We start from the raw sequence: 23,965 nt of genomic DNA on the forward strand, positions 1-23,965 counted from the left end.
ACATATATTTCTATCAATAGATCATTTCTTTTGAAATCAAACTTTTAAGGTATTTTCAGGTATAATCACTCTTGTTCTGATAAGTCAACTCTCTGGCTCTTTGGATGAATCAATAAATATTTGTATGAAGTTGTAATAATTCTTTTGTAAATCCTTTTTAACCTAGAGTCCAATATTACCCTAATTTCTTTTAGTCCATTCACGTCCCACAAACTCCCACAGTACCACATTTGGTACTGGGGATATCACGGAGGCTCCAGCTTTAACACTGACTGTTCAGTTAGACAGGAAATCTGGAACCCAGTTGTTCAGTCCAACACCTGAGTCATATGCTTTCTCAGTGTCAAAGTACACTACAGCCATGATCTCTTTCATTATAACAGCTTCTTCTGCCTCGTTAGTAACTTTAACTGAAGCATCCACTGTAGATCCATAAGCAGCACCATGGTCACAGTTACAGCATTTACTAACAGAAAACAGTATAAAGTTTGGTTTAAGTGAGACTTGACTGAGAAATAAATCATTATCGAGATGACAACCTTTAATCTAATAATATCTGAAATGTAATATCCTATACATTTTTAGATAAAGCTGGTGAATAAGGTAAAAGAACAACAACAACACATTACCATTAAAATTATCATGTTAATTACTTTAAATAGAGACAATAATTGTTGTATATTGCAATGTATTATTTAATGTTATGTTTAAAAGTGCAAATGAGAACATTTCTGATTATAAATACACACATTTTCACACATTAAGTGAACATAAATCTGATTTTTGGATAATTACAGGTTCAAAATCTTCTTTTCATTTGTTGACATATTACATTCAAAGGTTTTGTGCAGAGGGATTTTCTCTGTTTATTACTCAACAGGTGATATATCCAAGGAGTTGGACGAGGTTTCTTTTTGTTTTTTTGGCCTGTATATGTTGACAGAGCAGCTTAAGAGATGACAGGAAACAGGATGAAAGAGTGGAGGAGGGGAGACCAGGACGGGACTCGAACTCGGGTCCGTTGCGTAACCAACCCTGACCCTGGCGTTGCCACTGGTTACAGTCACTCAGGGAGTCACCCATGATAAGTCCCGCCCACAGACGCAGTGACCAATGCAGGTGGTGCGCGCCAAAATTTGCTGGCTCGCTAATTTTGGCGCGCAAAGTAAGACCCGCCCACGACTCCTGACTGCGTTTCCCTCCTAAAGTTTAAAATGTGCAGTCAGATCTTCGCTCTGGTCGGAACAACGCTGCTGAGAGGACGATAGCAAGGTACGTAAACTATTCGGTGTTAATCTGATGTGTTTGTACAGTTACCTGCTCAGTAAAGGTGAATTTAGTTTCTGAAATGTTTCTGAACTAACTCTGAACAGAAGCTGGAGAACTATCATTAAACTGAAAAGTTTATAACCAGAATAATGCCGCAGTAAATTCAGTTTTGGGCACTATCTTAAAACAAGCCGCTAGTTTGGGCGAAGTCGGCATGATTGATTAATTTATTGATTTTTTTTTAAGACAGCATCTAACATGGTCTGCTAACGTTTACTGTAGATGTGGGTGGTTATGATCGCTGTTAGCTAGCTGACTTTAAAGTAGTCACATATTAATGAAGGATTTGGGAAAGCAGCGGCTCAGCTTCCTTTATTAACTGGCAAAGACACATAAACCTATTGACAGTATAACCAGCGTTTAAAAACACCTGAGTCATTTTCTGGTGTGTTTTACAGACGGGTGTACCTGTTAGCTAACTGCATGTCAGTAGTGAAGAGTGTTAGCATGTAGTCATGATCCTGATGTAAGACATTAACATGGCGACATTACCACTGTGCAGCTGAATATGTGAACAGCTTTGAATACAACACAGTTAGCTAACAAGGCCCATGTGCTGTTTAATGATGTCTGAGCAGTTAGCCTCTCTCCATCTCTGTCACATTAATGAAGCTAACAGCAGCTCAGTGAGAGTTAAAACGTTTTACCAGCAGCTGATATGAAATATATCTGAAGTGGTGCCTGTAATATCAGGAAGCAGACAGATAACAGGTCATTTTGAGCAGCTAAAGTAGTTTATATGCTCATTATACAGCATCAGTGTAGTCTGCACAGAAATGTTTCTGTGTGTTTGTCTCAGTTCTGGTTTAATTTGTTTTTTAAATCACTGCACTGACTCCCTGTGTTTCAAGAGATGACTTTAAACTTCACATATTTGGTTTCAACTAATTCAATCCAAGCCTAAATTTGCTCTCTGAACTTTGAATCTTTTTAAAAAAAATGTATATCAAATATGATCTTGACATAAATATTTATGTGTATTTCAGGAGTCTGACCAACACACTGAGGGTCTCTGAGAGACCTGAGGACTTTCACCAAACTCTGGTGGAGCTGAACAGAACAGTCCTGAACAGTCTCACTGCCTCTCACACCCCAAGGTAAAAAGCATCTTAAGTATTGAACCAGTCAATTATACTTATGCTTTGTGTTGTAAAGAGCAAAGGAGGCCAACATATGTAACATCTAAGATTGTACTGTAAAGTATGTGAATGTGCAGGTTCATTTGGAATGAGAGAAACTCCAGGAAACTGTTTTGAAAGCCAGACAGTAGTCTTCTTCTCAGACCGTCATGTGGTCACGATGTGATATCAAAGTGCTTCTTCCTCTCCCTCAGTGTTCCTGTGAGTTCAGTGTTCAGAACTGTGCAGAAAGTTGACCATGAAGAAGCTTCACCTGGAGCAAACTCTAAGGAAAGATACCTGGTCTCACAGAGACCAAACAAAGGTCAGTGCCTGCAGTATAGGAGTCAAAATTAAAGGCAATCAAACAAATGATTTACAAGTAACTTCAACAGTAAAATACTAAAAGAAATAGAAGTAGTATGTTAAATGTGTTGTTTTACTGAGAGGAAAGTATAAACAATAAGGCTGTTAATGACACCTAAATGTATGTTATTATTCTCTTTATATGAAGTATTTAACATGAACATACAACATCAGCCAAAACATTGAACCACTAACAGGTGAAGTGAGCATTGATCATTTTGTTACAATCAAATGTCCTGCTGAAAACTCTTGAGTTCTGGCATTTATGTGGACGCATCTCTGACGGGTATCATTCACCCAAACATGGTTGCAGACCAAGTTCACCTCCTCATGGCAACAGCACTCCTCCATGGCTCTGCCCCCCCTGCAGGACAATGCACCTGCATCACCACAGAAACAGCTCAGGAATGGTCCGATGAACCTGACAAAGAACTCAAGGTGTTGAACTGGCCTTTGAATTCCTCAGATCCCAAACCAGTTGAGCATCTGTGGGATGTACCAGAGCCAAATCCAATCCATGTTGGGGCCCCCATGGATCGTTCTTGTCTCATGGTACATCAAATGGATGTTCAGTTGGATTGAGATCTGGGGAATTCAGAGGCCAGGTTGACGCTTTGAGCTCTTTGTCATGTTCTTCGGGTCGTTCCTGAGCAGTTTTTGCAGTGATGCAGCTGCATTCTCCTGCTGGGGGGGTCACTGCCATTGAGCAGTGTCACTGCCATGAGCGGCTGCACTTGGTCTGCAGCTGTGTTTGGGTGAGTGGTGCTTCTCAAAGAGGCGTCCTCGTGAATGCTGGGACTCAAGGTTTCCCAGCAGAACATGACATTGTCACAAGATGATCAATGTTATTTATTTCAGCTGTCATTGGTTTTAATCTTGTGGCAGATGGTTGTATGTACACATGTTAAATATTTTATTGATGAGATCAGTGATTAGAATCAGATTCAGAAAAATGGGAAAAAGACAGTTCAATATAACAATAAACAATAATAGTGGTAAAAAAAAATAAGAATATAATAAAAAGGTAAGAGGAAGAGCCAGAACAGAAACAGAAATAGTATTGTATAAACAACAGTGTAATCATATATTTGGGCAGTGTATTGTTATTGATAAATAATAAATATGAGTAAAATTCTGCAGGATAGTTGAGTCTCATTCACAGGTGTGTGCACATCACATTTGTTACATGGATCATCGAGTCAGAGAGATTCACAGCAGTGTTTCCCAAACATTTTAACCGTGTCACAGTTGGCCTTATTGTCAGAGTTTCTTCGTACTTGGGTCCTGTTGCGGCTGGTTCCACTGTCAGTCAGTTTTTTTCAGATTCTTTGTTTTCATTCCAGTTCAGTCTCGTTTTGGTTTGGCTGTGGTTTTTCAGAAATCAGTGTCAGAATTTCGCTGTCAGATGTGGCTCATGTCTCACTGTGACTTTCCTAGATGCCTCAGAAACATTTCATTTCTCCTTGATTGCCCCTCTAGGTTCAGCTTGACTGGTTGTTAGTTAGTCTTTGTCCTTTGGATTGAATTGAAGGTTTGTTTTTGGTTCTTGTACATCTCTACTTGAGTGTTCAACTGTGTGTTCAGAGTCTGCTGGATAAGCTTCATGAAACTTTTGAAGTTGTTGTCTTGCTGCAGAAACAATGTGGTTTGTGGTATGGAGCTTTTCAGGAAAACAGTGTTAGCTGAATAATGTTGAGTGCAGTAAAGCTACAAAAACCAGTTCACCAATGTGGAGTTTGAGGTACAAAAGTTCAGTAACAACAATCCAGTTGTTAGTGGTCTGCCAGGCAAACCTGGTGTTATAATTTTAAGTTAAAAGTTAACTTGACAGGACTTCAGCTATCTTCAATGGCAAATGCCCGAGTGCTGTCCATCGGAGCTGTAAGCAGTGTTTTCCATGAATGGCAGTAGTCAGGCCTTTGATCAGTTGCTGGTATTGGTAATAGCGTATCTTACGAGCCCTCGTGCGATCCCGCCAACTTACAGGTCCCTCATGTTCAGACACCTATGGTTGGTAGAAGCGTGCACAAAGTGTGCGTGTTTAGCTTGGGCCTCGGCCTGGCTAGGGACATGCTCAGGGCCACGGTAGAAGCTAGCCTGACGCCACTAAAGCAGCTTGGATCTCTGCCCTCATCTGTCCATGACGATTCCCCTCGCGAGTTCAGTGTGTATGGGCGCGATGCCTTTGCTTGAAGATAATGTTGAACCTCTGGGATAAAACAAAATAAAAAAAACTTGCGGGAATTAATTTTCTTTGCAACTGTGTGCAACAGCATCCTGCTTGATAACACCATGCAGAGATCATTACATGCTGTTACAGGGCCCTCGGCCTCACTGCCCAGCAGACCACTAATAACCATCTGATTTTGCCTTGGTGATGTTTTTGGTTTAGAAGCAGTTGTTGTGGTCATGTTCATGGGAGAAGTGCAGCAATGGCTACGAACAGCTTGAGCAGTTGTTAGTTTGTCTGCGTCCTTCTGAGTGTATTGAAGGTTTGTTTTCAGTTCTTTTACATCTCCACTAGGATGCGCAGCTGTGTGTTCAGAGAGTGCTTGATAAGCTTACGAAGCCTTTGGAGTTGTTGTCTTGCTAACTGATAGCTTCAAACAGCTTGAGCGGTTGTTAGTTTGTTTGCGTCCTTTTGATTGTATTGAAGTTTTGTTTTCAGCTCTTGTTCATCTTTACTCGAGCGTGCAAATGTGCGTTCAGAGAGTGCTTGATGAGCTTTATGAAGCCTTTGAAGTTATTGTTTTGCTGGAGAATCATCATGGTATAAAGCTTTTCAGGCAAACAGTGTTAGCTAAACAATGTTGAGCGCAGTAAGCTACAAAAACCAGTTCACCAATGTGGAGTTTGAGGTACAAAAGTTCAGTAACAGCTATCCAGTTGTAAGGATCTGATTGTACTGTGGTGACATTTTTTGTTTAGAAGCAGCTTGAGCGGTTGTTAGTTTATCTGTTGCTTTGATAAGCTGACTGGTATTGGTAATATTTGTATCCTGTGAGCGATTGTGTGCTCAGTCTTGTGGTCATATTCATGGTCGAAGTGCAGTGAACCACCAGTAGAACTAGTGTCTCAGGCCTGTGTTAACTGACCAACCAGAGCAGACTTCTCACTGTCTACCACTCAGATCTCTCTGAGTCTTGCTAATAGCCCAGAAAGGTTGTTAATTGACAACCTGAGAATGAGACTCATACTTTCTCCAGAATTGCTTTAAGAGTATGCTGACATTACACAGCGTTGCTTTAATCCTCCTTGTAATGATATGAATCTGAAAAGTAACTATTGATTAAATAATGTAAGCTGTTAAATAATGTACAGTGAAAATATCAATTGTAAATCAGTTTAAAGTAGAAATTGAAAAACTCAAGAACAGTACATGTCCCTCAAAATAGTTTTTAAATACATTGCTTAAATTAACGTACAGAGTAACTTTTCACCAATGTAAATGTTCAAATTAACACTGACACTTTAACCACTGAATTCAATTAAAACTCTGTTTAAACAAATCATAAGTGATTTCAGGTTGAATAAAACTGAGGTAGGGACTGAAACCTCCACAGGGAGACTCGAAACAAACAAAAATAGACCCAGAACCTCCACAAACAAACACAAAACATGTATATACACCATCAGCCAAAACATTGAAACACTGACAAGTGAAGTGAGCATTGATCATCTTGTTACAATCAAATGTCCTGCTGAAAACTCTTGAGTCCTGGCATTTATGTGGACGCATCTCTGACGGGTATCATTCACCCAAACATGGTTGCAGACCAAGTTCACCTCCTCATGGCAACAGCACTCCTCCATGGCTCTGCCCCCCCTGCAGGACAATGCACCTGCATCACCACAGAAACAGCTCAGGAATGGTCCGATGAACCTGACAAAGAACTCAAGGTGTTGAACTGGCCTTTGAATTCCTCAGATCCCAAATCGGTTGAGCATCTGTGGGATGTACCAGAGCCAAATCCAATCCATGTTGGGGCCCCCATGGATCGTTCTTGTCTCATGGTACATCAAATGGATGTTCAGTTGGATTGAGATCTGGGGAATTCAGAGGCCAGGTTGACGCTTTGAGCTCTTTGTCATGTTCTTCGGGTCGTTCCTGAGCAGTTTTTGCAGTGATGCAGCTGCATTCTCCTGCTGGGGGGGTCACTGCCATTGAGCAGTGTCACTGCCATGAGCGGCTGCACTTGGTCTGCAGCTGTGTTTGGGTGAGTGGTGCTTCTCAAAGAGGCGTCCTCGTGAATGCTGGGACTCAAGGTTTCCCAGCAGAACATGACATTGTCACAAGATGATCAATGTTATTTATTTCAGCTGTCATTGGTTTTAATCTTGTGGCAGATCGTTGTACGTACACATTTTTATAAACAAACAGAAAAAAAAACACAAAACCAACAAAAAACTTCCACAAACACACAAAACCTCCAGAAAACCCACAAAACCTCCACAAACACACAAAAACCTCCACAAACAAACAAAAAACCTCCACAAACACACAAAACCTCCACAAACACAAAAACAGAAATAAACACAAAACCTCCACAAACAAACAAAAACCTCCACAAACAAACAAAAAACCTCCACAAACAAACAAAAACCTCCACAAACACACAAAACCTCCACAAACAAACAAAAAACCTCCACAAACAAACGAAAAACCTCCACAAACACACAAAACCTCCACAAACACACAAAAACTTCCACAAACACACAAAAACTTCCACAAACACAAAACCTCCACAAACAAACAAAAAACCTCCACAAACAAAAACCTCCACAAACACACAAAACCTCCACAAACAAACAAAAAACCTCCACAAACACACAAAACCTCCACAAACAAACAAAAAACCTCCACAAACAACCACAAAACCTCCACAAACACACAAAAACTCCACAAACAAACAAAAACTTCCACAAACACACAAAACCTCCACAAACAAAAAACCTCCACAAACACACAAAAACTCCACAAACAAACAAAAAACCTCCACAAACACACAAAACCTCCACAAACAAAAACCTCCACAAACACACAAAATCTCCACAAACACACAAAACCTCCACAAACAAACAAAAAACCTCCACAAACACACAAAACCTCCACAAACAAACAAAAAACCTCCACAAACACACAAAACCTCCACAAACACACAAAACCTCCACAAACAAACAAAAAACCTCCACAAACACACAAAACCTCCACAAACACACAAAACCTCCACAAACACACACAAAACCTCCACAAACACACAAAACCTCCACAAACAAACAAAAAACCTCCACAAACACACAAAACCTCCACAAACACACAAAACCTCCACAAACACACACAAAACCTCCACAAACACACACAAAACCTCCACAAACTAACTCACTCAAAAAGACACAAAACCTCCACAAAGAGACATCAAACTACCACTGCTCCTCTTTGTCTTCCTGCAGGTGATGAACCAGCCTGAAGCAGGTCGACTGTTCTGATGAAGCTCCTTCAGGTCGTGCAGGTGTTTGTTGACAGTTTCACCTGCTCAGTCAGCACTGTTGTCTTTACTGGCTGTTTGCCTCTTCTCAGTGTCATTGTCAAAGTATATGATATAAATGTATAGAAATGTATATAATGCATATTTCGCTTCCTGTATATACAGTGCACATAACGTATTGTCCGTTCTATATTTTATTTTATTTTTTCTGTCACTCAACTCTTTTTCAAATCTTTTTTTTAGTATTTCTTTAGTATTGTACTTATTGTATGTCTGTATGTCTGTCCACCTTGCTATTGTGATAAGTAAAGTCACAGTAAAGTCTAAAGTCTAAAGCTTTAACTACATTTAATATATACAATTTCTTCTGTGAGAGAGACCAGGGCTACTGTTAGCATTTAATTTGTTTTTATCTGTGGCTAATTATATTTGCTTTTTCCCCCTTCTGTCTTTGAGAGGCTGTTTTAATGTCCTAATGTTTTAGTTTGGATTAATTTATTTTTCTTTTCTTTTTTCAATTTTTGATCTCATGGTTTAGATCTCTAAAACTTGTTTTAAACTGAATACTTGCTAATATAAAATAGAAAACAGGACCTGAACTAAATCCAGAAGGCGTTTCAGTCAGGATACTTTACAGACAGCTCGCACCAGTATTTGACAGATTTTTCTCTGAATGCTTTTTTTGGTTTCATCTAATTCAAAGCCTAAATATGCTCTCTGAACTTTGAAAATTAATGTACATGTTTTTTTGTGATCACAGCAAAGGAAAATGTTTTTTCATTTTACTTTTTGAAATACATTCAATATGATGGCAACATAAAAGTGTTTGTTCTATCTGAGCTTCTGCTGTGTTGTAAACAACAGATGAGAGCGTGTTAACATATATAAAGTCTAGGATCGTACTGTAAAGTGAGTGAATGTGCAGGTTGTGTTGATCTCTGAGCAGGACAAGAAGACAAGCTAGCAGCTTTCTGATTGGTCGGCGCCGGTGACGAGGCCTGTTGCATTCATGACATGTTGGAAATGACAGACTTTTCATTTAAATATGAACAACTGTTCTTATCAGCCTTGTAGTGACAAAAAATAAATAAATAAATAATAATCAGAGTTGGATGGTCACCAAGCACAGTTACTCAGGTACTTGGGTCCATTATGAGGTTCTTGCCAGCTAAAATGTTCCAGACTAGCAACTAAGATAAATGTCACTTCAAGCAGCTACGTTGTTCATTGCTGCTAACATGTTAATGCATCACACACATAATAAACTGGCCACATTGAAAATTTAAGACATTTAAAAGGGTCATTATGTGGTTTTGGAAGGGAAATTTTAAACAGAAGAGAGACTGAATAAAGTGAATAAACAAACTGACCTTAAAGAACTAAACACTTCATACTGTTTTACTTTGTTGACAAGTGGTGGACCCTGCCACCTTTCTCACTTCAAACAGTGTTTTTGGACCTTATTTTCCTCTGAGAACAGCTCCTTTATTCACTTATGGTGTTGTTGTATTGTTGTATTATAACCTGATTAATTTTGTAAATATTAAAATTATGTTTAGATTTCATCTCTCAAATGACATCGTGCCACTTTAATCATAATAAATTTAACATGTATGATAGATATTTCGTCTACAACAGAGGCCTGATGATTTAAAACGTTTATGAAAGACTTGTTAACATTTATAACTGTGTTTATAACACCAGCCAAAATAGATTTTGTTGGCAATCCTTAATGTGTCTTTATTAATCTGTAGGCTTTTAGTCATACCTTGTTGTTTTGTTTTGCTTGTTTAGAAATTATTAACTACTTCAAAAATGTTGCTGCATCGACCGAACAGACAACAATAAACCAGTGAAGCTTTATTCTCTGTGGGTTTCACTGGTTTGGTCAAAGATACTGCTGACTGCAAACGAAACGTACGGCTATCCGTTGAAGCTCTGTGATTGGTTATCCCCTCCTGTCACTCAAGACATTCGTGAATACGATTGGCTGACCCTTTTTGTCAGTCAGAGCGGAGCCGCGCTGATGTTGTTGTGGCAGGGAGGCGGGCCCACCCCGAGCAGCAGCAGAGGAGCGGCGGCGTCGAGACGGCAGAGTGCACAGTGACAGGGCGTTATCTTTTACATGATTAAAACACTAAACCGGGAGGAATACACGCACGGATCGATAGAAACATATCCTAAACACCCAGCCCGTCATGGAATCCTATGACATTTTAGCTAACCAGCCGGTTGTGATTGATAATGTAAGTATGATGATGTCATTCATCCACACCCAAACCGAGGCCGCTGGCTGGGAACGTTTGCTAGCGGCTAGCTTAGTTAACTATTGTGTTATAGCTAACAATACGAGGTGTCAGCCACGTCCACCTCCCATAAATGTGCACTAGTTACTAACATTGCTTTACATTGTTCTACCTAAAGACGCCATAAGCGTCGTCCCAGTCGCCCGTATCAGTAACGTCTCCTGATTTATCCCAGCCTGCACTAGCTAACGCTGGAGCTAGCTTACAGCATTCGCCGGCTATCTCCTAAATGTTAGCTGTCTGTGTTGCTGTAGCTGTATCATTACAAGTCTGCAATGTGTTCGTAATGCTAAGTAGCTAGCATAGCGGGCTGAGCTGTCAGCAGCAGTCAGACTGAGCCGTTAGGATTCATTCAGAGCTACTAACGTCTTTGTATGTACCGTTAGCATAAACAGAAGCACCGGTCAGCAAACGGATGTTAGCATTGATCACAAACGGATGCAAACAGCACGTCGCTTGTTTGTGTGTTGAGTAGGATTTTCTGGTATAGCTGTGTAAGTCATATGTAGTTAATGTTACACACTGTATGTGACAGGTGTCCCCTTTATTAATATGCAAAGCCAGATCTCCAGTTAACAAACACTGTGTGACCCTTTGATGTGAGTGTGCTAGCACAGAATGCAGAGGACAGGTGTGTCCGGAGCACCTTAGCTGTCAGTATCCGGTCAGCACAGACAAGGGAATAACAACTACCAACACTTCTGAGTATATTTACCTGCAGTGCACCACCAAAATATACTATAGAAATAAGGAAACTTTCTAGCTGCAGATGAAATTCAAAATCTTGTCACGTAAACTGACGGGTCACAGAATTAAGTGTAACACCAGTGTTGTGTTTCCTCCATTTAAAAACTGCTTCCTCTTCTACAAATATAGGAAAAACAAATGAACACACCAGAACCAGGCTGTGGCTCAGCACCAGCTGTTCTATCTTTGCGTCAGCCTCGCTCGTAGTGAGGCGACAGGACAAAGTAGCTCTTGAGACAGACCTGGGATCTGGGCCACAGTGTTTCTGGTGTCTGAGCATGAGTGTGTGACTGCCGCTGGCCTCAGGCGGTGTCTTATGACCTCCCTCTCCCGATCACACACATACTGCCGAGAGATTAAAGCAATGCAGCCTTTAGTTCAACCATCGCCCTGTGACGCTGGCTGTAAATGTCATGTTTGTGTGTTTTCTTCAGGGTTCGGGTGTCATCAAGGCTGGTTTTGCAGGAGACCAGATCCCCAAATACTGCTTCCCAAACTAGTAAGTGTGTCTTGACCTCCTACAACGTAATGTGGAAGTTTCCCAGAGCCCAAGTTTGCATGTTTATATTGATTCAACAGTCTAAAACCAAAAGATAAATAATCTACAAAGATGTCAAACAAAGAAGAACAGAAAATATTCACATTTCAGAGAAACTAAGAATCCTGGAAGTTTCAGTGGCTTCAGCTCCACTGTGGTGTCAGACATTTTGTGTAACTTTGTGAGTCTGTATTAAATTTACTTGGATTGTCTGAATGTGTATTTCTGTCTTACAGTGTCGGGCGCCCAAAGCATGTGCGCGTGATGGCAGGAGCCCTGGAGGGAGACCTCTTCATCGGACCCAAAGCAGAGGTACACACACACACACACACACACACACACACACACACACACACACACACACACACACTTCCTGCTTCCCTCACATCAGTTCCTCCTGTCCAGAGAGTAAGAATTGTTCAGAATGACGCCCGGCGGACATATTTTCATCAGACAGTGAAACAGTGTACATTCAAGTTTATCTTCATCTGTAGAGGATCTAAAGGAATCAAAACAACATAATTAATACAAACTGATACATATTGATAAGACAAAAGCACTCTCAGTTTAAACTTCAAAATCTGATGTTGTGTTTGTGGTCGGTTGGACTTCATAATAACCTTCACAGGTGTGAATCTTGTCCCCGTATCTCCTGATTTGTCTGTTGCTATTTTCATGGATGCAGCGACGGCGTGCTAACGAGGAGGGTCCCGCCTACTGAGCTCTCATTGGTTAATTAGTATTTCAAAACCAGCAGCACCTGTAGCTTTAATATACTGATGATAAAAAATAACACTAATAATAAACTTTATTTATTTTGACCTGTCATTCATAAAGTGTAACTCAGAGTGCTTAAACTAGAGTGTCTGATGTTTTCTGAGTGCAGATCTCACTGAGTGTTTAACATGTTAGGTCTAAATATTCTCTGCTCACAGATCTGGATCCACACCATCTGTCATATCCTTATATCAAAGATGAGTGAAAAGCGGTGGTTCCTTTTTGAGTCCTCTTTATCTCAGCTCCAGATTGGTGGTATCAGGATCTGCATCAGATGTCACTCACTCAAAGATTCCAGCTGCCTAAATTCAGCTGATTCTTTTAATCAAAATCATTCTGTTAGTCCTTCCTCTGTCTGGATCAGGACTGAAAAGTAATTGGATCTACTTCGGGCAGAGGAATAAAAACAATTTCATGGTGGTAAAAACAAAATTAAGACAAAAATATAAAGTGTAAGTGACATAAAGTGTGTGTAGAAAAGGAAACAAGCTTCGTAGTGGAAATGGTGTCTGTCTGCTGATGTGCAGCGTTTGTATTCCGCTAAATCATCCGAGCGTTCAGTGCGATATCCTCTGATCTCACTTTCATCTGATCACATCTCAGTCCTCCTCTCAGTCCTCAGTCCTCCTCTCAGTCCTCAGTCCTCCTCTCAGTCCTCCTCTCAGTCCTCAGTCCTCCTCTCAGTCCTCCTCTCAGTCCTCAGTCCTCCTCTCAGTCCTCCTCTCAGTCCTCCTCTCAGTCCTCAGTCCTCCTCTCAGTCCTCCTCTCAGTCCTCCTCTCAGTCCTCCTCTCAGTCCTCAGTCCTCCTCTCAGTCCTCCTGTCAGTCCTCCGGCACTCAGCCACTCAGCCATGAAACACAGAGGCTGCAGCTGTTAGACTTTGTTAGACTTTGTTGCGTCTTCATGTAGTTTTTGAAGCATGTGACATTGTGTCACTGTCTCGGTCCTCTGAACTTTGTGTGGGAGGGAGGAAACACCCAGCAGTAGAGAAGAATTTTAAATGGATAAACATATTTTTGCTTGAGTTGTGACGTCTCTTGTCTTTGTGTCGCCTGTCTGTGATGACCAGGAGCACCGGGGCCTGTTGTCGGTGAGATACCCGATGGAGCACGGGATCGTGAAGGACTGGAACGACATGGAGAGGATCTGGCAGTATGTTTACTCCAAGGAACAGCTGCAGACTTTCTCCGAGGAGGTGAGCTTCTCCTCTCTTCCTGCTGTAGATGATAAAGGTGAAACATCCAACAGATCTTATTAATCCTGATCTTTATGCATCTTTGTGTTTGGTAGCATCCTGTTCTGCTGACTGAAGCTCCGCTCAACCCCAGCAAGAACAGGGAGAAGGCTGCAGAGGTTTTCTTTGAGACGTTCAACGTTCCTGCTCTCTTCATCTCCATGCAGGCTGTGCTCAGCTTGTAAGTACTCCTCACTGACCGACTGACTGATAGATGGTCGTATTCACCCAGTGTCAACTTCATGAAGCTCTCCTCAGTTATGTTAAGGCCTGCAACCTTTTCATGGTTTGAGTAAACTGCTGACATGATACTGAAGTGTGACAGATGCAACATGTGGTGAAGAAAGTGTTGTGTGAAAAGGCCTGTTCTTAAACTCACCAGAGTCCTTTTTGGAAGGAGAAACTAAAGAAAAACAAACATTAGATTCAAACATTAATGGCACAGAGACGCCTGCAGTCTGAGACTCCAAGCTCGACACTTCTTAGCTTCTGGCTGTGTGACCCGTGTATGAAATGATAATGTGTCGGGTGTCTGTGGTTGTGATGGACCTCCAGAGAATTAACAGTTTGTTACACAGAACCATCTGGAAAGGAGCCACTAGAAACAGTTTGGAAAAGTGCAGGAACTGTGACAGAGTACCTGGCAGGTGATTGTTTGATCCATCACAGGCTGACGTCAGCCAATCAGATCAACTGCTGGAGAGCCAGCTGGTGAACTTACTGAAGTCAGTCGAGAGAAGAGTGGAAACATGTTTTCCGTGGAGGCCGTCGGTGTCGTGCTTTGCTCTTCTTTCAGTGAAATAAACTCTCCAGTTCTGGAGTTTTGATTTTTGGGTCAGGTGAATCCAGCTGCGTCACCAGGTCAGCTCCTCGTGGCTTTACGGAGCTTCATCGTGAGTTTCAGCTCATTGTTAGTCTAACCGTCTCTCCTTCACTCTTCTGGTTCCCCATCTATATTCCGTATGAGTCTGACCATATTTATCATGAACCTACTCCAGGATCGACACATGAAGCCTGGTGTTATCTGTCCTCTCCTTCAGTTTGTCGCTGTGGAACTAGAGGCTTGTTTCTGCTCCCACTGCTGCCAGCTGAGGATGTGAACATTCACACTCGATCACTAAAACTAGAAGATGAATCATCTGCTGGTTTGTTGGTACGAGTGTGGTGTCGTCTGTGCAGACGAAACCAAATGTTCCTCATGATTGGAGGACTAACAAGAACCTGAACATTATCTGTGACCTTTAGCGTCTCCTAATGATCCGGCTAACCTTTATCAAACAGGAACATCCAGACAGATGACGGCTTCTGTTTCCTGCAGGTACGCCACAGGTCGCACCACCGGTGTCGTTTTGGACTCAGGGGATGGTGTGACCCACGTCGTGCCCATCTACGAGGGCTTCGCCATCCCACACTCCATCATGCGGGTGGACATCGCCGGGCGAGACGTCTCGCGGTACCTCCGTCTGCTGCTGCGCAAGGAAGGATACAACTTCAACACCTCTGCAGAGTTCGAGGTCGTTCGTACTGTCAAAGAGGTAAAGAGGGGGCCGGGTGAGCTGATTTAAAATCTGAATGACTTTAACTTTGACTAATCGGACGTGTTCCCACTCTGCAGAGAGCCTGTTATCTGTCCCTCAACCCGCAGAAGGACGAGACTTTAGAAACAGAGAAGGCTCAGTACGTCCTCCCTGATGGAAGCACTTTAAACGTGAGTCCTACAAATGTTCTGGAAAGCTGTGAAATCTCTCTCTGTGCACAAGCCCTGATGTGTGGCCTCCGTTTCAGATCGGTCCGGCCCGGTTCCGAGCTCCGGAGCTGCTGTTCAGACCCGACCTGATCGGAGACGAGAGCTCGGGGATCCACGAGGTCCTGGCCTACGCCATCCAGAAGTCTGACATGGACCTCCGACGCACACTGTTCTCCACCATCGTGCTGTGTGGAGGATCCACACTGATCAAAGGTTGGTGAGGTTGTTCCGCCGGAGCTCAGGAGCTTTGAGGGGAGATAATCCTCCTCTTGCTTCAACACTTCATTATCCCGTCTGTGTCTCTGATACGAAAACTCACTGAGTCCATCTCTGTTCTTTCAGGTTTTGGGGAGCGACTACTAACTGAAGTCAAGAAGCTGGCACCCAAAGACGTGAAGATCAAGGTGGGTCTTTACTCGAGGGGACGAGAGCTGATTTAAACTGATAACAAGGCTCTCGAGTTTGATTCTGGATTGTGGAGCTTTCAGACCAAACTTGAGGTGAATTATTTAATGGAACTACGTCCCAGCACAGCCGAGCTCGGATCGATCTGGAGTCCATTCAGGAAACAAATATTTTAAAGTAGTTTGCTTGTCGTCTGTCTGACGGACCTGACGAAGCACGAGTTCAGGCTTTTTACAAGGCGACACCATGACGCTGTTGTTCTTTACTATTGTAAATAGTATATAAATTAGAATTCTTTTTTTGGAGATTCTAAACGATGTGCTGGAGACATTTCAGCTTGTTTTGATTTTAAAATGTGTGAAATGACTAAACAAGTTGAGCTTCATCAGAAATGTGAGATGAGACCAGAGACATGACGGAGCAACCACAGGAAGCTGCAGCAGGATCCGGTGGACGGGAGGCGTTCACAGTCAGCACAGCTTGTGTTGAGATCTCTGTAAAATTGCGTGTTTGTGACCGGCGGTTTCTTTCTTCCTGTCCAGATCTCTGCTCCCCAAGAGAGGCTCTACTCCACATGGATCGGGTAAGAATTCAGCCTCCACAGTCCAGCTGTGAGCACGTCTGAGGATGTGACCTTTATGTATAATGTGTAATCGTCCCGTCCTGTCCTCCTGCAGCGGCTCCATCCTGGCATCGTTGGACACCTTTAAGAAGATGTGGGTGTCGAAGCGAGAATACGAAGAAGACAGAGCACGTGCCATCCACAGGAAGACCTTCTAGGAAGACGGCCTGCGATTGCCCCCAGAACTGCCCTCAAATCTCCCCCATCATACTGTCGGAGACTCCTGCACCTCCTGTGCATCATCTTTACCTGCCCCACCGCTTCTGAAGCCCCGTCAGCCTCCTGCTTCCTCCCCGCCCCTCCCCCCACCCAGAGAAACACCATGTTCATGTGTGGTGTTTCTGTAGTTACCTCCTTTTCATGCACCTCCTCCTCCTCCTGCTGCTGCAGGGTGACGATGACATCACCCGCCACCCTGCAGACATCCCAAACATTCACTCACACACACACACACACACACACACACACACACACACACACACACACAGAGGGCCGTCAGGGTTCATGAGAGGGCAGCGGTGAGCACTGTGGACTCGTACTACAGGCCACGCTACGTCATTATTATTATTTAGTCCACATTGAAGTATTGGTATCGCTCTCTGCCTGCGAAGCCCTGCGAGGTGTAGAATATCATGACATGTCAATAAACCTGAATGTTTTTTTTTTTCTTTTTTTGCTACTGTTGAAATTTCCATTCCAGACCGAAGACTTAGACTTTTATTTGATGTCACTCTGTAGAGATTTGTCTGTTTCTGCTCGTACAGAACAGTTTGAAGTGCTGTAGAAACGTGTAGCGAGCAGGTGTGACACTGAACAGAACCACTGTATCAGAACCATCTGGCCCCAAAGTGCACAAAGCTAAACACGGTTTAATTTCTCCTCCACGAGTCGAATCTAAGTGTCTGTTTCTGCATCAACATGACATCATCTGTTTGTGTTGGCGAGGAATGTTGAGTCAGCTTTTTGTGTCAGCTGACCGGATTAAAACAAAATGGAGAGAAATGCCGTCTTTTTTTTTTTTTCTTTTTTTTTTGAGTACATCATTTGGTTCCACGTTTACAGCAGTCGGTGCACTGAGAGGAGAAATCTGGTGTTTTTTCAGCCTGGGTCTGTTTTCCGCCTCAACACACCTGCTTCCATTCATAGAGAGAAACAAAAATAAGAAATAATGCCCAGATTGTTCCAAACCTAAAAGTTAACTGGATCTATTCCAGGCGAGACTCGTCCAACTTTCAGGCCTCGTTCGGTAGTTTTTGTGTACGATCAGACGGACGCGAGTGAAAACAGCTTCAGCGCTTCACGTTCCCTCCGGGTCTTGTTTTGAGACGATTGATTTCATGATTTCACTGTATTTTTTCTAAAAAAAGATGAATGTTGCGATTGTATTTAGGCTTTTTCAATCATTTGAGACTTTTTCTTCTAAACTTCTTTCTTTATCACAAACACCAAGCGATATTTACACGACACTAATGTGAGCACTTCTCCTCCGCATTACATTTGGCTCACCTCGGATCTGATGTGGTTTGTTTGGTTTTGTCTGCTGTCGACGTCCTCGGGATGATTTCCAGTTGCAAATTGTTTATCAATCGATGACTTTGATCTGTATTTGTATCTTTACAACCAAACACAAGGAAGGTTGACAGGGAGCTGCTGCGATTGGTGAAACTTCTCTGATTGCTCAAATTTGTGACAAAGTCTAATTTGTGAGGTGGAACAGAATCCTTCAATCTTAAACCCAAAGACACAACGAACAGCAGCAGCTCCTCATGTAACGAGCGAACACCAGTAAATGTTTAGTTGTTTTGTTGTTGGTGCTTGAAACGATTAATTTAGTGTTAATATAGTTGCTGATTAATCTTCCAGTCGATTGATTAACTCGTTAATCACCCTGTTGTCTCAGCGCCAGTCGCCGCATGCTGATCAGGAAGTACATGATGAGTGTTAGTTCAGCAGAACATCAGTTTTTCATTTTCATGTGTTTAGAAATGAGTTGACAGCGTTAGAAGTTTCCTGAACACTTCGAACTTCAACACAGGCGAAGAGTTTAAAGTTATTCTGGGTCCGAACCGGTTCTAATGTTGAGACCCAGGTTGAAAAACGCTGGATTTGTTCCTGTGAATGTTCTTGTTTCATCCCCTCGTGTCTGGTTGAAGCTTCACTCAGATGCATGTCGGATCAGAACCTCATGTACAATCGAGCCGGACTCTGGAGTCTGGATGTTCACACCGAGAGGCCACAGAGAGCCAACATGGCTGATGATGAGTTTTTGTATTCTCCTCCTCCTCCTCCTCCTCCTCCTCCTCCTCCTCCTCCCTCTCTATGTACTAGCAACAGTCTGGATCTTATGATTTCCTGCGTCTTCGGTGGCAGTGAAGGGGTCGTGTCCACGCCTGTGTCCGCCTTACTCCAGAGCGTCTGCGCCGGAGCGTCCTCGTCGTCTGCTTCTGGGTGTTTTTAAAAAAAACAAAGGTTGTCAAACGTCATCAGCCTCGTGTACAGTGGAGCAACACCAACAACACAAACCATCAGATAACAGACTAAAAATGTACAAACTGTTTATTCAAGTGTTTGCTTTTACTTTTCGTAAATTCAATATAATAAATAAGTTAATGGCTGCTGCTCGACGTCTCCTCATTGAATCATCAGATGCTTTTTACACTTTAAAGGTGAAAGATCTCTGTGACTTTGCCACTTCAGGCGAGTTATAGATGCAACACAGTCTAATTAAATTAATTTAGATAATTAATGACTCAGTTTTAAAGAAGAATATTATGAGCTTGTTTAAATTTCAATATTTTCTGGTTTCTTTCCTCTGTAAGGCCAAAATACAGATTGACATTTGTTTATTTTTTTACCTTTTTCTGACCAAAAATAATCAATTAATCAGGAAAACGTCAGCTGACAGTAAATCTATTTTTTAGTTTCAGACCTCATATTCAGTTTAAAATGATATAAAACAGAAAATCTTCACATTTAAGAAGCTGTCAGCAGAACATTTGGGCAGTTTTTTTCTCTAAATGTTCAACTGATTGGTTGTTGACTAGTTTGATCATCTATAAATCAGTTTGAATCATTTATAAGTTAAAAAAGGTCTAAATTATCTGATTCCAGTTTGTTAAACATGAATATTTCCTGTTTTCTTTCCTCTGACGGTAAACTGAGGAGTGACGATGAAACACTGACAATTTAAAAGATCGAACAAGAAATCAAGAAAATAATCAGCAGATAATTCGAGGGTGAAAATAATCAGATTGATTACTTGATGACAAATTCAACTGAAGAAGACGAGTCAGCTGAACTCACACTGTGTCATGAATCAAACTGCTTGATTTATTCTTTTTTATTAATAACAGTAATAAACAGTGTGTTTGCAGAAGATAAAGCCACAGAGGGAAACCGACATCATGAGTGTTGCAGTTTGTGTGTTCACCACCAGGTGTCGCTCTGACAGCATCAGTCAAGTTTATCAGACTCTCATCAGTCTGAATCATCTTCAGGCTCTTCATGAAGGTTTCTGATGTTTCAGCGTCGATTCGTCTCCGTGAGGATGAAAGTTTGACCTGTGTGATGATTTAATGTCGTTCAGTTCAACAGAAACTTCAGCATGTCGAGAATCATGACAAACAAATCAATGATTACAAATGAAACAGAACAGAATCTCTTTAATATCTTTAATAATTGAAATGACGGATGATGTGTTCAGGAGCAGCTGTACTTTACAGCCCTCAGTGTCGTCTGCAGGTGATGTTAGAGTCAAGAAACTCTGACATGCAATGGAGGAAAGTATTCTATTCACAGAATATAACCCTGATCACTGAAATATGATTTCTAGTTGTGACAAAGGTACGAACACTTGGAAGGCAGGATATTCAGCTTCAGTTTCATAATAATAAATTACAGCTGCACAGATCGGACAAAATGTAAACTGAGACTGATGTTCAGCAAAAATAATTGGAGAAGGAGCAGAAAATATATATCTCAGCATCACAAACCGCCCACGAGTGTCGAGTGAGATCAATGTGGTTCAATGACAGAAAGTCTAGAAAAAGACTGATCAGATGATTTAATCTCTGACATGCACGAGGAGTAAAGGGACGTTTACCCCAAAATCTCTATTCTCTCCTCCTGATGGTATAAAGTCTTCCTGCTGCGTTCTGCTGAACAACTGAAGCAGCTGATTTAAAACGTTGTAATCAAAGAAGTCCAGAAGACCCGAGATCAGAATCTGATCTGAAGAGAATCATCATTATTTACACCCTCTGCAGAGAGCGAACACGAACACAGAACCAACTGAGCTGAGGTCTTTGTTCGACACTCGACAGAACTAATCCAGGATCAGTCTGACAGTAAGAAGAACAAAACTCTGTTAATCCTCCTCAGAGCCTTCATGTTGATTTCTAGATCTCTCCGTCTCCTGCTCAGCATTAACGATTAACTCAGACAGGAGCCAGACACACGAAGAAGAAGAAGAAGAAGAAGAAGAAGAAGAAGAAGAAGAAGAAGAAGAAGTGAGTTAACACAAATAACACAAATCAGGAAGACATGACAACAGGCGACACGACAACTCAGGCTTAGTATGAACTGATCTGATGAACGAGGGGAGGAGGTGGAGAGACGCTGGGAACAGGACGGTGCTGATGAGGCTGATGTGACCCAGGTGGGACCAGAACCCTGGGAACACAGGTGAGCAGGTGAGCAGGAAGTAGAGAGTGACAACAAGGCCCAGGAAGATATGACTACAAAATAAGACAGGAAATAACAAACGGAGCAAACAGGAAGAGCGAGTTGAGTCCAGTTTCTTAGTAACTCCATCAGGTGATCCATCGCGGCCTGAAAAGACTTTTTAACACAGAGGATCTGATTATTTTCAAACCCGGGCAGTGAACTGGGTCCATCTCCAACACCGAGTCCAGATCACATAATAAGTGCTAAACGTCGTCTTGACGTGGTGTCAGATTCTGCTCATTTCCAGGTGATTTTTCAGACCAACCTCTGAACAACATGACGTCCACAGCTTGTGATTTACACCAAATGTTGTTAAAACGTCTCACAGAGACGCTTCAGAACAGGTCGAAGCTGCGTTACGTTAGCAGAGATCATCTGTGTTTTCAGACTGAAGCTCGTTTGGTTTCTTTTCCTGATAAAATATTGAGTCGGCACATTTTACCCCAGTTATTTTATGGAAATCAGCCTGATGAATTATGGATGAACTATCAGATTAATATCAGCATCTATCTGAGAAACGGCTGCGGGCAACAAACGGAGCAGGATGGAGGTGAAGATGAGATGAGGAAGTCAGCAGGTGGTGAGCCGCTGCTGAGGAAGTCATCTAATCACTTCCTCGCCGTCATTATTCAGCAGCCTGCCGACTCGATCCTGGAGATGTGGTCGGACACAGCGACACACATGAACTCTCTGATCTGTTCTCCGGGGAGGTCGGCCCTCCAATCCAGCAGCACTGTGTGATAAATGAGTCCTCGTGCCGCCGACGTACACCAAGGTTTCTATTCTGCTGAGCTCGGAGTCTCGCTGGGTCCTTTAATCTCCAGGAGGAAAGCCGAGGACGAGAGTTTTTACTGGAGTAAATCAACCCAAACACCAAGAGAGCGAGAGAGAGAGAGAGAACACCGGCTGTGTTCGTCTGAGGACTTAAAGCCGCCTTATACAAGAGTAACACCAATAACACTAACAACCGGAAGTAGATTGATCCCAAAATATCAATAACCACCAATACGACCTTTCAAGATCGATTCTAGCGTCAACTGGATCGATACCAGCCGAACTGTCTCCTGTGTCCACCGCCGCCGTCCGTCCACGTGTTCAGATTTGACAGCGCGATGATCCGGACGCCCTCCAGGGACGTCTGGAGTCGTTTTCTCCTCACCACGGTTAATTTGCCATTCGGCCTAAACAATTTAAAACATGTTAATCTGCACTGAATGCAGCTTACGAAGCACATAAACAAATTAGTTCTATCCGTCCACCCATTCATCCATTTCCTGCAGATTATCCGGGTCAGGTCGAGGCTCCAGATGTAGTCCAGCTCTGAGGCGGTCGCAGGACTGATGACACACAGAATCCCTCCAGCCAGGTTCAGGCACAGTAAACACTTGGTGAGTGTTCAGAAACGACCCGGTTCTTTGCACCAAACACGGGTGGAAAATGTCCCGATTAACTGCACATCTTTAAATGTTACAGTTACGGCTGAACGGGACGATTTCACAAGAAAATCAGCGACCAGTCGTCCACCAGGAAGTGACGGCTGTTGTCAGCGTGACATCACGGTGAGTCGTCTGTAAATGTCGAAGGGATTTTGAATCTTTTCTGACTTCTGGAAGTCGTCACTTCTCCACAGCCGTCAACTAAACATCCCCGACACAAACATCCTGGTCCAACTTGGGAAATGTGTTAACAACCTGTTTCTGTCACGTGACCCTTCAAAGTATCAACAAACCTGTAGGTGCAGCAGTTTGGCGTTTTTGGCGTTATGACGTCTGTGCAGTGTGTTGTAATGTCGATCATGCTAACCAGCTCGACACGACACGTCCAGGCTCAACACAAACTACTTCCCTGCTGCTCTGAGCTCCCAGCCCGGACCACTAGCTGCACGGCTAACTGAGCTAAGTAGCTAGTGACGGCTACAGTTGGTGGTTACTCCGGGATTAACTGTTCTTATTCCTACATATCGAACCTTTAATGATTCTCAAAACAATGTCAGAACAGCACCGACACTGATGGACCTGTGTGTGTGTGTGTGTGTGTGTGTGTGTGTGTGTGTGTGTGTGTATGTGTATGAGAGAGAGGGTGTGTGTGTGTGTGTGTATGTGTATGAGAGAGAGGGTGTGGGTGTGTGTGTGTGTGTGTGTGTGTGTGTGTGTGTGTGTATGAGAGAGAGGGTGTGTGTGTGTGTGTGTGTGTGTTTAAAGAGGCACTCTCACAAAAATGAGTCCACCACATTTCATGCCAGCCTGGTGAAATGCTTCTACACTCAGCGTGTGTGTGTGTGTGTGTGTGTGTGTGTGTGCCATCACAGGTAACCAAGGAAACGGGGGTACGGGGAGGAGACGGAGGAGACGGAGGAGACGGAGGAGCCTCCTGTTCCAGCAGCATTATCTCTCCTCTCTGCAGCACTTTCTGACTCCAGTCGAGCTTCTTGTCTGATTCTTTTCTCTCCCGGAGCGTCGCCTCGTTAAACGTCCTCTGTTTATTCTTTTTATAAATCAAAGTGATGCTAATGTATGCAAAGTGAGTCACCCAGAAAATCCCTCACACACACTCACACACACACAC

The 23,965-nt window shown here is 42.7% G+C and overlaps 1 protein-coding gene and 1 long non-coding RNA gene across 2 annotated transcripts; both read left to right on the forward strand.

Moving 5' to 3' along the window:
• Positions 1 to 1,111: 1,111 nt before the first annotated feature.
• On the forward strand, positions 1,112 to 9,668 carry LOC119029437. Its single transcript, XR_005077990.1, has 4 exons — positions 1,112 to 1,272; positions 2,316 to 2,426; positions 2,663 to 2,772; positions 8,265 to 9,668. It is a non-coding gene; the product is annotated as an uncharacterized LOC119029437 (long non-coding RNA).
• Positions 9,669 to 10,335: 667 nt separating this feature from the next.
• Positions 10,336 to 19,294, forward strand: actr1 (actin related protein 1, centractin). Its single transcript, XM_037116987.1, has 11 exons — positions 10,336 to 10,545; positions 11,787 to 11,851; positions 12,127 to 12,202; positions 13,737 to 13,862; positions 13,958 to 14,082; positions 15,220 to 15,436; positions 15,517 to 15,609; positions 15,687 to 15,861; positions 15,991 to 16,052; positions 16,596 to 16,636; positions 16,731 to 19,294. Exons 1-11 carry the CDS (start codon positions 10,498 to 10,500, stop codon positions 16,831 to 16,833), a joined length of 1,131 nt encoding a protein of 376 aa, XP_036972882.1. The 5' UTR covers positions 10,336 to 10,497; the 3' UTR covers positions 16,834 to 19,294.
• The last annotated feature ends 4,671 nt before the right edge of the window (positions 19,295 to 23,965 follow it).

The sequence above is a fragment of the Acanthopagrus latus genome, chromosome 12, assembly GCF_904848185.1.
Source record: "Acanthopagrus latus isolate v.2019 chromosome 12, fAcaLat1.1, whole genome shotgun sequence".
Taxonomy (NCBI): domain Eukaryota; kingdom Metazoa; phylum Chordata; class Actinopteri; order Spariformes; family Sparidae; genus Acanthopagrus; species Acanthopagrus latus.